The sequence below is a fragment of the Trichomycterus rosablanca genome, chromosome 5 (assembly GCF_030014385.1).
Source record: "Trichomycterus rosablanca isolate fTriRos1 chromosome 5, fTriRos1.hap1, whole genome shotgun sequence".
In the NCBI taxonomy this organism is placed as follows: domain Eukaryota; kingdom Metazoa; phylum Chordata; class Actinopteri; order Siluriformes; family Trichomycteridae; genus Trichomycterus; species Trichomycterus rosablanca.
In genome coordinates this window covers 30,750,448-30,768,876 of record NC_085992.1, presented here as the reverse complement: position 1 = coordinate 30,768,876, position 18,429 = coordinate 30,750,448, and the positions used below count along the sequence as shown (strand labels likewise).

The window sequence follows — 18,429 nt, the reverse complement described above, 5'->3', positions numbered from 1 at the left end:
ACTAACACACCAGCACCATGTCAGTGTCACTGCAGTGCTGAGAATGATCCACCACCTAAATAATACCTGCTCTGTGGTGGTCCTGTGGGGGTCCTGACCATTGAAGAACAGAGTGAAAGCAGGCTAAAAAAGTATGCAGAGAAACAGATGGACTACAGTCAGTAATTGTAGAACTACAAAGTGCTTCTATATGGTAAGTGGAGCTGATAAAATGGACAGTGAGTGTAGAAACAAGGAGGTGGTTTAAATGTTATGGCTGATCAGTGTGTGACATCAGCACCAAGATAGCAAAATTTACATAATTTGACATAATAACTTTTGTAACATCTGTTAAAGACAATGTGAAAGGGACATACATTTCTTAAAATGAAAAAAAAAAAAACTATTTAATGACATTTGCAAAACACATTAGTGGCAAAAAATAAAAGCATATTTTTTTCTAGGATAGGATTGTAATAGCCTACAGGCTGCATGGCAGCAAAACAAAAACAAAAAAGATCAGTTTTTCATTAAATTAATAAGAAAAGACTGAGCGTTACATGTTAAAACAAGGTTTGACATTTTATTCCTAATATTAAAAACTAAAACAAGTAAATAAACATGTTTGGGTCTGGGGCAATTACAAGTACAATTAAATACATCACATTTTCACTTCAAAATAATTAAATCTACTTTATAACAAGAACTACCACGTTGCTTATACACAAAAATAACACTAGAAACGTTTTTTGTGGCTTCTTGGTAGGTTTAAAAAAATAACAGCATATATTGTAGACAAAACAGAACCCAGTTCTTGCTCTCTGCTGGGTTCTCTTCTTCCCTGGTGCTGCCCATCTGAGTGCACCATGTGGATGTCTGATCTTGCTCATCCGTAGGACATGGCCCAGCCATCTCCAATGTCTCTGCTTCACCTCGTCTACAATGTTGTTGATGCCTGTGCGTCTGCTAATTTCCTTATTGGTAATATGCTGTTCCCAGTGGATTATGAGGATTCTACGGAGGCATCGCCCTTCAAAGCCTCTAAGCCGGCTCTCTATTGGCCAGAGCATACTACTGTGACTGTATTACTTTGCACAATATTGCAATTTGTGAATTTTTGCACCTTACTCTCTTATCTCTGCTGCTATAAAAAAAACCTATGCTGCTAACTATTCTGCATATCAGAATATGCTTTTTCTACCTCACGTACCATTTACTCAGTACCATGTACTGACCAACACAACTTCTCTAGTCTTGTCTCCCTTAAATACTTTTTAGATTAGAAGTGCCTTTTTGTATTTATTTTAGGCCTTTTGTATTTATTGTACTGTTGTCTATCTGCACTGTGTACTGTACTGTCTTGCACTTTTTGTTCTATGTTGCACCCTGGTCCTGGAGGAACGTTGTTTCGTTTCAATATGTACTTGTGTATATATAGCTGAAATGACAACAAAGCCTCTCTTGACTCTTGAGTCTCTCTTGACTATTTTCTTGCTGCTATAAAAAAACCTCTGCTGCTAACTGCATATCAGAATATGCTTTTTCTACCTCACGTACCATTTACTCAACACTTGTCTCTAGTTTTGTCTCCCTTAATTACTTTTTAGATTAGAAATTCCGTTTTGTATCTATTGTACTGTTGTCTGTCTGCACTGTGTATTGTACTGTCTTGCACTTTTTGTTCTATGTTGCACCCTGGTCCTGGAGGAACATTGTTTCGTTTCAGTATGTACTTGTATATAGCTGAAATGACAATAAAGCCTCTCTTGACTCTTGAGTCTCTCTTGACTATTTTCTTGTTAGTTCTCCAGGTTTCTGAGGCATATAAGAGAACTGAGTGCACATTTGATTTGTAGATTTTCAGTTTGGTGTTCATCTGCAAGATTGATGATTTCCAGATATTTTGCAGACTGTTGAAGGCTTGTGCTGCACAGTGAATTCTGCTCAATGTTGCTGTCGGCTGAGATGTAACTGCTCAGGTACTTGAAGTCCTGTACTTCTTCCAGCTCCACTTCACGTATGTTAGTTTTGGTTGCGTTCTTGTTCTTCCATTTCATCACCTTGGTCTTGTCAGGGTGGATCTTGAGCCCCACGGTTAAGGTACTGAACTAAAAATCAAAAGGTTGCTAGTTGAAGCCCGACCACTGCCAGGTTGCTGCTGGCCCCTGAGCAAGGCCCTTAAATCTCAATTGCACAGGCTGTATACTGTCAAATCCCAAGTTTTTTTCACCTCAGCTGTATACAGTCAATTTCCCCAGTTAATGGCATAGACACTGTTCTGATCTCTATTTCATTCACTGTCTTCCTGGCAGTGTAGGTGGATTTCCAGCGGAGCAGCACAATCCTTTTTAAGTACTTGACTGTGTTATTTTTTACGCTGACAAAACAGAAGGTGTTGATCATGCTGTTGCTCATGGCGATGCACTCAATGATATAGAAAGCCACCAGCGAGTTTTTTTCTCTGGCTATAAGGGTTGGATAAAAGTCACGCAGGATAGTGTAGCCATAGTATGGTGCCCAGCATAGAATGTATGCAGTAAAAATCCCGATGAGCACCATGACTGTCTTTCTCCGACAACGCAAGCGCTTCCGGATCTGCTCTGTCTGAAAGCCTGGTACACTCTTGAACCAAAGCTCTTTGGAAATGCGCATGTAGCAAAGGGCCATAGTCAGGACTGGTCCCAAGAACTCCACAGCAAAGATGAAGAGGTAGTAGGAACGATAGTAGAGCTGCTGGTCTACAGTCCAGATCTGGGCACAGAAGGTTTTACTATGATTGCCAATGTGAGGCACCTTGGTTGCAGAAGTGAAGTAGGCTGAAGGTATAGATATGATGACTGGAACAATCCACACACCCGTGAACAGACAGTAGGCAGTCTGGTGTTTCATCCTGGGCCTTAATGGGTAAATGATTGCCATGTACCTAAAATGACAATGCAGATTTTATGGGCTTGTACAGAGATATTTCTGCAGCATTTTTAATGTACAGACAGGTGACAAATTAAAGGAAAAGCTTTAGTAAACAAAAATTTCAAACTTTTACATATGTAAGTCATCCATGTCATGGGCACTGATGCACCCCCATGCCATATTTATCATAGTAGCATGACAGTCATTCCTAAGGAATGCTAGGTCCCAAGATCATCTGTATAAACAATTGTCTGTAAGTACAAAGTACACACTTTTGGTGAAATAATGTATGTAAGATTGTGAGGTGACAGCACCACACAAATCTAATGTTCTTAGGTTGCTGTGTGTCTATTGTGTATATTTTACAAAAAGTTATAATAAACTTTCCTACACGTGTCTGTGAAACCTTTTTTGATCAATAATCTCAGATTATCTAGCTGTGAACACTGGGTAAATGTCACATGCGGTTAGGTAACAGTTTTTTTCTATTCTAACTACATTTAGTCACACCTTGGGGCTGTCTGTCTCTAAACAATTACCCTACAATTGGAAACAGTGATATTTGATTTCACCAACCTGTCCACGGCAATGGCTAACAAGGCGTTGGTGGACACATAGAGTGACACAGTTCGGAGATAGTTGACACAGGCACAGAGCAGTTTCCCGTGGTCCCAGGACAGCTGTTTTACCACATAGTAATCCACCAGGAAAGGGCAGCACACAACAGCCACAATAAAGTCTGATATAGCCAGATTTGCAATCAAAAGGTTGGTGACATTTCTTAGCTTTTTGTAGCGAGCCAGGGTGGCTATAAATAGGAAGTTGCCAAAGCCACAAACTAACATGATGCAGACAAGAACCACTCCTATGACAATTGTGGCAACAAAATAGGCCAGGCCCTGCGTGGTGTCCGGCATCTCTTCAGCTGGTACTCCGTAGTCCATATCATAGAAGTCAAGAAAATCATCATGTTCATTTTGGGGCAACTGGCTGCTGATGTCCATTAATTTGACAGCAAGATGTGTGGTGTTTGCCATGATAAAACAGTGTAGAGGTACACGAATGGTTGATTTTTGTTTTCCTTTTAGAGATTACAGTGCAACCCAAAGGTGATTTCAGGTTTTTCACAAAAGACTCCTCATTCTTCTACAGCAGCCATCAGACTGTTACACCTGTAATGGTAAATGCAGAAACAATGTAAAGATAGTGTTTAAATACAATTTTGAATACAAGTATTCATACTAAGGTTTAGCAGATTAGTAATGACAATACTGTTTGTCATTGCAACTAAGGATTGAAGGCCAAACAGTGACAAGTAAAAAGGAGCTTGAACCAGCTAACATCTGATAAACCACTGAACTAGCACTGCTCAATCCTACAAAATCATTTTTTAAAATGACTAAACTTGCAGAGCAATAATCAATCATAAAAACTTAGAACACTAATAGGTTATACTTTGCTCTGATAAATAACTAAATCTTTGATTTTTTTTTCTCAACAGTGCAACAGCAATCTTCAAAATAAATGTACTGGGTGAAATAAAAAAATAGATATATTTACATTTTCATTTTCAGCATTTAGCAGACGCTTTTATCCAAAGCGACTTACACAATGAGCAATTGAGGGTTAAGGGCCTTGCTCAGGGACCCAACAGTGGCAACTTGGTGGTAGCGGGGCTTGAACCAGCAACCTTCTGTTTACTAGTCCAGTACCTTAACCACTGAGCTATCACTGGCCCATATATAATATATAATTATAATTATAAACAACATACAAAACAGCTACACTGACTGCTATTTGACTAAAGAGATCATTTTTCACATACTTAGGTTGTTTACACAGGAAAGATTTTGGAAACCTCAAAAAGTTGTAAAGGTTAAAAAAAATCAATTAATCCATTTGAGCTGTCAGCAGCAGGTCTTAAATAAGGTCTGCTGACTGTGGGATCTCTCACATTTAAAGCAGTCATTGTAAATACAATTACTATTGACCAGGGTTTAAAGTCACCAAGGCTTGCACAGACTTGTACACAAATTTTTAGGTTACAATTATGCACAAAAGACAATTATACATCTAAAATTTTATGAAGTTTATTAATGAAGTATATACTCAAGTTTTCCAGTTACTGTAATTATTTTTATTTGAACAATTGATGGCTTCTTAACCTCACTTTATGTAACTGTAACCCCAAACCAGAAAAAGTTAGGATAGTATGGAAAATGCAAATAAAAAAACCTACAGTGTTTCCTACATCCACTTTGACTTTTGTTTAGTTGACAGCATAAACCCAAGATATTTTATGTTTTGTCTGGTTAATTTCATTTCATTTGTTATTACAACCCCTGGCAAAAATTATGGAATCACCACTCTTGGAAGATGTTCTGTCAATTGTTTAATTTTGTAGAAAAAAAATAAATCACAGACATGCCACAAAACTATCATTTTTCAAAATGTCAACCGTCTGGCATTAAGAAACAATAAAAAAAGAAACAAATATAATAGTTGTGGTCAGTCACAATTGCTTTTTTTAGATCAAGTAGAGGAAAAAAATATGGAATTTAAAAACAAAACATCTGCAGCAGATTAGATTTGCTAATTATTCTTCAGTTTAAAAAGAGTGCTTACACCTCGGAGAGCTGTTGCACAAAGCAGATTGTCATGAATCATGGTTCCAACACAAGATATGTCAGTTGAAACAAATGAGAGGATTATAAAACTCCTTCAAGAAGATAAATCATTGTGGAATGTCGCAAAAGATGTTGGTTGTTCCCAGTAAGCTGTGTTTAAAATCTGGACCAAGTACAAACAAAATGGGAAGGTTGTAAAAGGGAAGCATACTGGTAGACCAAGTAAGACATCAAAGCATCAAGATAGAAAACTTAAAGCAATATGTCTTGAAAACAGAAAATGCACAACAAAACAAATGAGAAACAAGTGGCCGGAAAGTGGAGTCAATGTCTGTGACTGAACTGTAAGAAATCACCTAAAAGAAATGGGATTTACATACAGAAAAGCCAAACAAAAGCCATCATTAACACCTAAAAAGAAAAGAACAAGGTTAAAGTAGGCTAAAGAAAAGCAATCGTGGACTGTGGGTGACTGGATAAAAGTGAACTTCAGTGATGAATCGCGAATCTGCATTGGGCAAGGTGATGATGCTGGAACTTTTGTTTGGTGTCTGTCCAATGAAATTTATGAAGATAACTGCCTAAAGAAAACATGTTAATTTCCACAGTTGTTGATGATATGGGCCTGCATGTCGGGTAAAGGCACAGGGGAGATGGTCTTCAATAAATGCCAAAGTCCACATTGAAATTTTGGACGCTTTTCTTATTCCATCAGTTGAAAGGATGTTTGGTGATGATGACTTCATTTTTCAAGATGATAATGCATCTTGCCATAGGGCAAAGGACGTGAAAACTTTCCTTCAAGAAAACATATAATGTCAATGGCATGGCCTGCAAATAGTCCGGATCTCAATCCATTTGAAAATCTCTGGTGGAAATTGAAGAAAATGGTCAATGACAAGGTTCCAACCTGCAAAGCTGATCTGGCAACAGCAAGAGACAGTTGAAGGCAGATTGATGAAGAATACTGTTTGTCATTAGTTAACTCCATGCCTCAGAGAGTTTAAACCATTATAAAAGCCAGAGGTGGTGCAACAAAGTAATAATGGTGCAGTGTTTTCTAATGATTCCATAATTTTTTCCTCAGATTTGAGTGATTCCATATTTTTTTCCTCTACTTGATCTAAAAAAAAGCAATTGTGACTGACCACAACTATTATATTTGTTTCTTTTTTTATTGTTTCTTAATGCCAGAGGGTTGACAGTTTGAGAAATGATAGTTTTGTGGCATGTCTGTGATTTTTTTTCTTTCTACAAAATTAAACAATTGAAAGAACATCTTCCAAGAGTGGTGATTCCATAATTTTTGCCAGGGGTTGTATACATCCATTCTTGCATTTCTGGCCTGCAACTCATTCCAAAAAGTTGGGACCATAAAGCATTTACCACATTATACTGTTGCCATTTATTCCCACAACACTTTTAAAAGGATACCAAGCAATTTTGTGTTTCAGGTCTTATTTTGTTCCATTCTTACTGCAAACACGTCTTAAGGTGTGCAACAGGACGGGGTTGTCGCTGTAACATTTTTTGCTTTAAATTTCCCCACACATTCTCTATTGGAGACAGATTAATCCAGTACCTGTACATCCTTCTTCTGCAGCCATGCCTTTGTAATGTGTGCAGCATGTGGTTTTGCATTGTCTTACTGAAAAATGCATGGACGTCCCTAAAAAGATGACGTCTTGCAGGCAGCATATGTTGCTCTTAAATCTCAATGTACATTTCTGCGTTAATGCTGCCATCACAGAAGTGTAAATTACCTTTGCCAAGGACACTGACACAACCCCATATGATGAGAGACCCCAAAGCAATCCCATGCCCATGTGGTTATATCAACTATTGGTATATGACGGTTCTTAATGCAGTGCCATCTGAGGGATCAGAGATCACATGTATTCAGCCTAGGCTTGCATCCTTGCCCTTTACGCAATTAAATTACTATTCAAAATATCAAAAGCACCTCCTACCACAAGCGAAAATGACTGTAAGTAGATTTGACCTTCCTAAGCCTACTATTAACTTTCATTGTACCCCAGCAGCTTGTAAAACCTGGATTTTAACCTCAGGGTGAACGGCAGTAAGGAGGATTCATGCACGTGTAATATTTGTAAAGTCATTACAAAAGAAAACAACAGAAAATAACAAACAGTCAAATTGTATGTATGCTTAACCTAGAGTGACAATAGAAAGCAGATGGGAAGGACTGTCCAAAAGTGTAAAATAGCTTTCATGTAACCTGAAATTCTAATCAGGAATTATAAGGGAATGGAAAGACAAAATTGTTAACAAATAAAGAGGATCAGAGGTGAAAAGAGAGCTGCTGTGGTATACCATCAAAGCTTTGCACAGTGTACAAACAACCTGACCAAATACAACTGACGACATGCACGCAGCAAGTAGCGCTGTGGGGAAATCATTTGTTATATGAATGAATATGTTATAGACATTAAAAAAGAAACATTAATAAACATAGTTTACTTCAGCATGCTTCAGTATCTGCTAGTACACCAGAATTTATATCTCTAACTTGTAAGTTTGAATCTCAGCTCTGATACCGTCTGGCAGGAAATTGATAATGGATATTCTGGCTGATCAATGTTGTCTACACAGAGATAAGGGATAATGAAGATCGGTGTGTAACTTTCCATACACAATACATATCTCCATATGAACAGAAGCGGTCAGTTACTGCACACGTGTCAGAGGGAAAAATAAGCTAAAATTGCCATCTTATGTTGGTTATTGAACATTTTAGGTGTTTTTTTTAAAGCAATAAACAGTATGCTTAGTCGGTCTCCATTTCTTTTCTGCTTTTTTTGCATTCTCTCTTAAATCGAATTATCGTGGTTGAGTTCATTAGTAACGGGAGCCAAGGGGCTAATCAAAGTGAAAATTAAAGTCTCCAGTGAAGAGCACATGGTCAAAATCTGTTAAAATGTTTGATAATAGCCAAATTCTTCAAGTAAACCTGTATGAAGTTCTGGGAAGATGATATATCACCAACATAAAAACAGACTGTGTGCCCTTATAGTTAATTGCAAGATATTTATTAATTCATATATGTGTAGAATTCCCCAGAAATACTTATTTGCAGCACATTCTGCTACAATACAGACAGGTTATGCCCCTCTTGGAACACTGAAAAAGCAGTTATTAGGTGGGACTGTGTCATTAAGGAGAACACTGCCATTTCTAACAACTCGGGGGTCTGTAAGAAAAGTAATATCAAGCTTATAATTTTAATTAACTGTCCAACTATAAATGCCTTGTTGCTAAGTGATCTCACATAAAGTAAATTAGGTTTAAAATGTGTCAGAAGCTTATTTTGTAAATACTGGGCCAGCACAGCATAGCCCGACCAAGGGCATCACAAAATCATTTTTTATACTCATTTAAATCTCTGGACAATTTCTGTGATGCCAATTGAGACAAAGCAGATCCCAAAAATTATTAAATGAAAAATTAAGTAAATATAGCATATTGTATGACAGTAATAAAATAGCATTTTATAGAGTCAGGATGGGTCCAAATCTTATTCTGAACCACTGGGTACAAGAGGAGAACGTGTTGGACAGGGTGACAATTTACCACACGGTATCACACACACTTGTTAATGTCAGCAAGCTTAAGGATTAAAGCTCATGGTATGAATAATGCATGGATAAATACGTTAACTAATGAGCTAATTAATTCACAGCATATTATATGATATAGTAATACTAGTTAGTGATGTGATCGGCCTGGAGCCTATCCTAGAGGCACTGGTCATAAGGTGTGAAAACACCCTGGACAGTCTGCTAGGCCACTGAAGGCCATCAAAACATTAATTCACACTCACTCACACCCAGAGGAACAAAAAGCAATCCTGCTCAGGATAAACAATGTTAAATAATCACATGAAGATTTCATGATAATTATTAATCATCATATTTAATTAATTACAAAACAATGTGTGGATGTATAACATACAGCACAAAGTAATAAGCTCATCGCAGGGCATTACAAACTCATTTATTCATTTACTCTTACTTGCATCTACAGGGAATTAGGCAATCAGTGAATAAATTATACACATGCAACTCTGAATGTTAAATCAAATGAATCAAACCCTGCATTCGATTCACCTAAACGGGCAGCCGAAAAGAATCGAATCAACTGAGTCATAAAGCGCAGCATTAGTTGTATTTTAGTTTATATTTATGTAAATGAAATGTGTCATGTTTGTTAATGTAATTTTTTTTCTTACCAGTATAATTGATGTAAAGTTTAGTAAATAAATTTGAAAAAAATTAAATAATAATTTATGTTTTATTTAAATATATAATAAATAATAAAATTTTATTAAAGGCTCTACGGATGCCCTTCAAATTGCAGTTACATACTGGTGGGGATCAATATTAGTTTTCTTTATGTGTAAGTAATTAGCCTAATAAAGAATTTACCAAAAAATAAAATAAAATAAACAATATACTGTATCACCGATGTATGAACAAAATTCATTCTTATGTAGTTTAGTCAAACTACACTTTTAGAAACAGAAATGTACTATTCTCACGTAAAATACACATATTGTGTAAACGAAATATGTACTCTACCACTGAGGGTGCCACCCCAAAGACAAGAAAAGTACATTTTAATACGTATTAATGAAGCAACCAAGTTTGTCATAAACTTACCTACGTACACATAACAGTTCTAAGGGAGGCAGTATTAATTCCACCTTTACTTTACAATGAATCAATTGGCGTTTTTTACTCATCCAAAAGTGTTCACTCAAAAGTTCTGTTATATATTCTGTAGTGCTGTAGATCAAACTTACCTTTTCTTTTAACAGATCCGGGTAAATTCTCATAGATCGCATAATTCGCTGCTTCTGTAGTGGCTCTGTGGGTGTATTGCTGTATTGGTGAGATGCGACTGAAGCTTCTGTCTCTCGTCTGGCTGCTCATGCTGCTTTACCAGCCTGGTTCTGATTGGCTGATGATCTCAGGTACCACCCACCAGCTCTTCATCAGATGGACCCCCGTGACGCATGAGCTGATCTGACAGTGAGATAATATTAAACACTAATATTGTGTAATACACTCTCACTGTCTGCTTTTTCTTACTTCTTATAACTTTTGTCATTGTTGGGTAATGGTTAACTGTGTGTGGCTACTTGCCAACTAAGGTGAACCAAGGTGTTTTTTAAGCTCTATGTTTTCAGCTGGCTTTCAGCTTTTGTAGCTTTACAAAGTTGAATCAGTTCATCTGGACAAAAGACTTGGTGTGAAGATATGTTTCGTCACTCATCCGAGTGACTTTTTCTGTCTGAGCTGGTGGTAAATATCCCAACCTTTGTGGGATCTTTGTTCTTTGATGGAACATTAAGATCAGGCCATTACATGGCTTGGTCATAAGGGTCCAATCAAGAGACCACTGTTTTAACCCCTTTGGATTTCTCTCTGTGGGGTCATGTAGGCACTTGTTTATTTGTGAGGATACAGAATGTTGAGTATTGTAAAAAACAGAATTGTTAATGTTTGTGTTAACATTTAGCCAAATGTTAAGTGAAAGATCATCAGCAATGAATCTACATTAAATATGGATAGAGCACTCTGTCTTGCCAGGCCACTAGGGTGTGTTGTACGAATATTTACACTATATGGCCAAAAGTATTTGGACAACTGACCATGAGCTTGTAGAACCTATCCTTAAAATGGTATTAAAATGAAGTTATATTATCTTTTCAGCTATAAAACTCTTCTGAAAAGGCTTCTTTTAAAAAAACTTATGAGAAGTACAAAAAGTATGTCAAGACAGACTCAACTGATGTTCCAGTTCATTCCAAAGCTGTTAAGTGGGGCTGAGATCAGGGCTCTGTGCCGGCCACTGGATTTTCTTTAAACCAAGCTTTTATAATTGTGTTTATAAATCTTGCTTCATGCATAGGAGCACAGTGATGTTTAAACAGGAAATGGCCTTTCTTAAACCATTGCTGCTTTATTTTCAAACAATAGGCAGCTGCTTAGAGGACCCTGTGATTAATAATTGTTGGCAAAAGGTTTGAAGCAGAGGCGGATCCAAAGGTGGAGCCCCAGGGGTATATGCGCCAGATGAAATCTGACTGGTCCCTAAAGTGCCCCTGTAATGTCACTTCAGAGAACATTAGCTGAATTTTAATAGATTTGCAAATGTCACATTCATTTGATTTTACCAATTTTCCTGTTTAATACGCAAGACTGTAGAGCCAACAGCAAACAAGGTATGAATGGTTTCGGCCCCTCTGTTTTGAGTATGGCCCCTTTGTAGCTCGATTAAAAAAAATTCTAGAGCTTTTCTTCTGGAGAATAACGTGTCCATATTATTATACTAATGTATTGTATTTGGAGATAAATGAAAAGTAAAGTAAAATTGCTTTATTCAGATCTGTTCCGGCAGCCATTTTTAGCTTGAATTTTAGAGGCTTTAATCAAGTATTCACAAAGTATATTTAGTGAGCGTCCTGTGTAATACAGAAGGCTGTAGACCCAACAGCAAACAAGGTATGATTGGTTAAATATGTATAAAGTTCATTGAACAAAGAATTACACTTAAATATCTAAGGCCCCTGAAAAAAAATCCTTGATGTGCTCCTGGTTTAAAGAGTACAGGAATTTATTATGCTCTGGAATTTATGAATACTATTATATTATTTATACCTAAAAAGGTAAATAACTCCAGTTGTATGACTTTAAAACGAGAAGTGTGTTTTTAATATACAGTGTAACCATGGCTGGATTACTGACCGGGCCAGTGGGGCCAGCGCCCAGGTGCGCGGGGTGGGGGGTTGGGGGGCAACTCTTTGCCCAGGGGCCCAGACTATCCTTAATCCGTCCTTGAGTGTAACCTCAATTTAACGGACCTCCAATTAACAGATTTTCGGATTTAACAGACAAACTCTGGAAAACCAGATGTCCGGTCCAGTCCGTTTAAAATTCCCCCGAGAAGCGCACCAAGACCAGTAGTTCAGTAATTGTCCACTAGCTGGCGCACGTCTTTCTGTTTTCTTTTCTCTGTGTTTTATGCTTTATTTTTGCAATTTCTAGTGCTTATTTATGCACCAGCACTGCTCCAGTAGCCACCAGCAGTGCTTCAAACTCAGAATAATAGATACTCTGAGTCCCCCACTATACGATCACGGCAAAAAACATCTCCTCCACCATACAAGGTAAATGAAATTTCTCCCCAATAGTGCAGTACACCAATTTTATTATTTATTTACAGGATTTACATTACATATTCACAAATCTATTTACATTGTTCATTTTACTGTTTATGTGCATGTAATATGTGCATGTTTAGCACTTTTGTGGACCTTAGTGCTGTGTTTTTGTATATTTTCGCACCCCCTAGAAAAAAAACCTTGCTGCTTCGGACGATCGCATTTTACAGACCAGTGCTCCCCCCCTTTAGTCCGTTAAATCGAGGTTCATAATTTAAGTGCTTGTATTAACTTTTTACCTTAAAAATAAATAACAAAAATGTTATTCCCGGAACTGTTAGAATTTATGCATACAAGTGTTTATACTGCATTATACAACAGTTAGTTCCGACCTTACAATCTGATTGGTTGAGAAGCGTTCTAACCATGCTGATATTCGTGATAACAGCACGGCCTTTTCACACCACAACTGTATTACTCCGCTGACGCGTTGCCAGTAACGACAAGCTTCATGCACACAAACACGCACGCAGGCGACACAGACTTTTTTCCCGATCGCGTTTTAAATCCGTTATCTGATATACAATCTAGCGCACTGTGTGGGGAACATAACCAATTGTCTAATTCACCCTCTAGTGCACTATGTAGGGAGCATTAATCTGTGATCTGATACACAATCTAGTGCACTATGTAGGGAACATTAATGTGTTTGTAACGCGAACAGTTAGCTTCATAGCCCAGTTAACAGCTCCTAAAAGTTCTGTTATCACCCATATCCTTTGGTGTGTGCAAAAGGTTATTTCTTTTTTCCCTTCGGAGGTTCTTGCCCTTTTCTTCTTGTTGTTCTTACCTCCCTGAAATGAGTTTTTGCAACTTGGGATGTCTGCTTTGTAGTGATAAACTTTATATTCGTTGTGGAACTACTTTTTGGCGGAAGGTATTGTCAAAATTAAAGCATATTTATTATGAAATTCAGGGCTTCTTTGATTTATTTTCTTTCTTTATTTTGTAAAAACTGTTGTATAAAAGCAATAGAACACTTGAGATTGTGTGTTATCGCGAATAACATCACAGCCGTGATGTTATTCGCGATAACACACTCCCTCTCCTGTTCTATTGCTTAAATAATACCCAAGCTTTTAGTTGTTCTTGTGTCTTAGCAGAAAGCCTTACCTCCAAGAAGAGTGTAGGCTCTTATAAAAGCAAAAAAGAGGGACCAAATTACAGGGTGTATTTACCCAAAACAGTCTTAAGCTGTAAACATAAATATATATATTTGTGAAAGCATTGGTGTAGTAGAAGTGATTGGTTGTAACAAAAACTGTTATATAAAAATGGACTAATCATTTTTTATTGACATTATCACAAAAAAACTATTGTATTAAAGCAAGCATCTTGCCTTAGAACAGCCAACACAGGCTGTATTTTTATGTTTACATCCCTCCTGTCAGTCAACCCTCTAAGGCTCTAAATTCCTCAACTGCAAATACAGCAGACTCCCATTCTCAAACACTAGCTTGCCAAGAGGAGCAGCAAACTAATTATTTTGATTGATAGTTCACCGTGTTACCAATATAGTCTATCCAAAGCACCTGAAACAAATCATTTATATAGTTTTATACTCTATATTTGTATTTATTTTAAATGGCAGATCCTGTTTAGTGCTCTCTCCACTGACTGAAATGTTATTTCATTGCCACAGTGTTTGATCTGTGATTGACAAACTTTTAGTCTGACTGGATCCTGGAGCCTGGACACAATTTTATGTCCATGGTGGATGCTTTATTTTCTTGTTGGTTCTATTTTCATGTATCATAAACTCTCTACTGAAATGTCTTTTGTTCCTGCTGTTTTAGAGCCCACTGACCAAATAAGTGGAAACACAATCAGTGCTATTATGCCCAGCATGTCATCTTCAAAGCTCATCTAATTTTTGCTGCAAATGTATCAAATCTTAATCTGGCTTTCATCTTTATTCAGCAGATATTGCAACATATCACAGTATTTTGTAAAAAAATTGGTCAGATATTTGTACATTTGTACAGCTTTCATTACAGTGATCTAGCAAAACCTTGATAAAGCCTGGTTGTTCCATGCCATTTTTAGAACTAACATCCTGCATTGTCTAAAACACATCCATCATGGTTCTTTGATAATAATGCATTCATTCATACTATACATAAACTAATATCAATCAATATTGAATATCCGATTTCATTCACATAATGCTGTTGCTAAATCATAGTGGATTTAAGATATGTAATTTCGTTTTTAACCATTAGTTGTGCAGTAGTGCACCATATTGAAAATGGGTCAAAATTATTTATTTATTTATTATTTTTGTTTATGCATTTTCTCCCCCTTTGCTCCCATTTTTTTAGCGCGTCCAATTGCTAGATTGCGTCATGCTTCCTCTCCACCAATGCCGATCCCTGCTTTGATTGAGGAGAACGAAGCTACCCCCCCCCCCCCCCCGACATGTGGGCAGCATGCCATATGCATCTTATCACCTACACTTTGATGAGTGCAGTGCAGCTCAGCGTTGTGTATGGAAAGACACACCCTGAGAGCACTCTTTTTTCATCTCTGTGCAGGCACCATCAATCAGCCAGCAGAGGTCATGATTGCACCAGTCATGAGAGAGAGAAACCCCATCCAGCTTAGTACCGCCCATATCTTAGTACCGCCAATTGTTGTTCATGTGGCCGCTCAGCCTAGCCGGCAGGCAGAGCTGAGTATCGATACGATGTATTTGAGATCCCAGCTCTGCTTCCAGCATGTTTTTTTACCGCTTCGCCACCTGAGCGGCCAAAATAATTTATTTATTTTTAATTATGTGCATTATTTTGGCCAGACTAATTTATATATAAAACAGTGCCACTTCTTTACTGAAATACTTAAATGTACTTATGGCATAGTAATTTGTTCTTTTAACACAGTTTGTATTGTTGTTATAAAATAAAAAAGACAGACAATAGAAACTTCAAAACTGCAAAAGACAGAAAAGAAGACGCCCATGCGTCTGCTTTTTTCAGTCCAGGGCATCTTTTTCAGAGTGCAGAGGCAATGCTTGCTTGCTTGTGGGCAGCAGTATCTTTGTTAAGCAGCTTTTAATTCATTGCAGACATGTTTGTTGGTGGTGATTGGATTACATCAGACCATCTATACAAATTACATCTCAGACAAATTGCTAACTGACGATTAGGACTTTACCAGACTTTGCCAAGAGATCATTGTTCTGTAAACAGTAGGTGCAGTTAAAATATCCTTATTTATATTGGCACTGAGAAGAAGCCATCTGCATTCAGACCGGAGTGTCTGGAATATACCAAACGCCTCACAGCTCACTATACACAAAAATGTGTATACACAAAAAAAACAAAACATAATTCTATTTGACATTGTCCACAGCTTGTCAGGAGCTTTAGCTCTTTTCAGAAGTTTAATGTATAATATGCATTTTTAATGGGTTATCCTTTGATAACCAATCACATTAATGAGTAATTAATTAATTAAGTTGTGCTGATAATAGAGCCTAATATGAGTGTACAGTCCACAATGGCCTGGTGTGAATGCAGGTTTTTATACCAACCAGGCTACTGGTATTGTAACAGAAATGACATATAGCCCACCAGTCTTAAGCCTGCAAATTCAAATCTAAACAACTGTCTGTGTCTAAGGAGTGAATGTCAATAGGGTGTCAGTGCCATAGCACAAATACGACCTCTGCTGTCTGGTTAAGGTGTCTGCACAAGTGCAAATGAACTTTTTGTTGAACAGTTACAGCTACACTGTAGAATAATTAATGGTTCTGCTGGTGAAACATTTAAATAATTTTCTCACACAATTATTGACAAATTGGAGATTCCCTACCCATCTTTGCTCCTCAATGACTCCTCAAAAACTGCCCCCTTCCCACGCTTTTTAGAGCTGTGTTGCAGGCTTAAAATGCAGGAACAGATGTGTATTAACAAATGAAATAAAGTTGACAAGACAAAACATGAAATATATTGGGTTTACAAAGTAAATAGCACTGTTTGCATTTTCCATACTGTTTTAACTTTTCCTGATTTGGGGTTGTTTTAAACTACTGACTAACAATACACTCAATACACATGATACACACAAACACATCCCTTTTTCATTTTCCAGCATGGTCAGCTGTAAGCACATTCAGTCTGCAAGAACAAAGAGTTTTTTAGAACAAAGTCCCTAAAGAAGAGAATGACCATCCCTGCACTGCTGGTTTGCGGGAAGTCACTCAAGGATATTAAAGCCTGATGCTAATGCGTAATGACAAAGTGTTGCCTACCATTCTTTACACAGGGCTCAGCTACAGTCTCCTTGCTACAATGACTCACTCATGCTTTGACTGACTCTCACCTGAGCCCAGACACTGACTACAGAGCCATCAGGCCAAATTAGGGCCAAGCTTACAAGGGTAGGTGAGGATTACCACCAATTCCCAAACTCAGTCTTGTTTAGACTTAGACTTGGTGACCTTTAGTAAATATACACAATGCTGCAGCTATAGCAGTGAGACGTTTTGTAATTAAATTATATTTAGGAGGGCAAGGGCACCAAATCCTGTATGATTTAGAAACTCCTAGACTAATTGCTTTTTACATATTGTAAGTAAGGTATGTGGATAGCATAATAATTATAGTGGCAAAATATTTGGAAATTCACTGTAAATGTCTGAATAATGCATGTGTTGCTTATAAAAAGTTGCTTTATCCATGTTACAACAAAACCCATTTCCAGAAAAGTTCTAAAAATGCAATAAAGACTGAAAACTTGTTTATTCACTTGAACCTTTCAATAAAATACCATTTGTTTAACATAAAGAAATTTAGAAATCGATGCCTGCAACACACATTTAAAAAAGCTGGCATAGAGGCATGAGACATAGAGAGAACATTTCTTTTGATTGTACATTTTGCTTTGTCCTTTCTGGAAAAAGACTTGGTTCTAACAGCAGCATATGTCTCTCCAATATACCAGTGTAAGCCTCTGCATTAAGGATACCTTCATCCCATGTCGTGGGCACTGATGCACCCACATGCCTTTTCATTAATAATAGTCTGGATGGTCTTTTCATCTTTGTCATGTAGAATTCAACGTCTATTTCTTTTTCCAAAAACAAGCTGGCACATGGCCTCGTCTGACCACAAAACATCTTTTGGTCCATCTCACATGACTTTGGGCCCCAAATTAATATATGATTTCCTCTTTGCATAATACAGTTTCATGTTGCATATCTTGATGCTGCAGCAGACTGTGTTAAGTGACAATGATTGTCTGGTTGCAAGGCGGTTTCTTAAACAATACTGCCTGAGGGCTTGAGAGTCATGCACATTCAGCAGCGATTTCCATTCCAAGTTTTTTATGATTTTATAAACTGTAGATGGTGAAATACCCACCTTTACAATCTTTTGCTGAGAAATATTGTCGTTTAATTGACTGTTCTCTCTGACAGTTCATTCACCAAGTTTGGCACAAATTGGTGAACCACAACCTATCCTTGCCTTTGGTGAATGCGCCCTTTATAGTCTTAAAGACCTCACCTATTACCAGTTAAACTGCTAATTGTGGAACCTTCCAGAACAGTGATACTCATATAAGCTCAGTCTTATTGTGCCTCTGTCCCAACTTTTTTGTGTGTTTAGGCATCATATTTTATTCTTTTTTTTTGTATTTACAAAATACAATTAGGTTTGTCAGTGA

General features: G+C 37.4%; 1 protein-coding gene across 1 annotated transcript; it reads right to left on the bottom strand.

Moving 5' to 3' along the window:
- Positions 1–2,205: 2,205 nt before the first annotated feature.
- prokr1b (prokineticin receptor 1b) lies at positions 2,206–3,926 on the bottom strand. The gene is made up of 2 exons (XM_062995046.1): positions 3,466–3,926; positions 2,206–2,902 (listed from the first exon to the last, which is right to left on the bottom strand). Exons 1-2 carry the CDS (start codon positions 3,924–3,926, stop codon positions 2,206–2,208), a joined length of 1,158 nt encoding a protein of 385 aa, XP_062851116.1.
- Positions 3,927–18,429: the final 14,503 nt, after the last annotated feature.

Excerpts from the sequence above, each read along its gene's own strand:
- prokr1b (XM_062995046.1), bottom strand. The coding sequence starts at position 3,926 with ATGGCAAACACCACACATCTTGCTGTCAAATTAATGGACATCAGCAGC. Across the intron at positions 2,903-3,465 it reads TTAGCCATTGCCGTGGACAG|GTACATGGCAATCATTTACC; the intron begins GTTGGTGAAATC and ends TTGTCATTTTAG.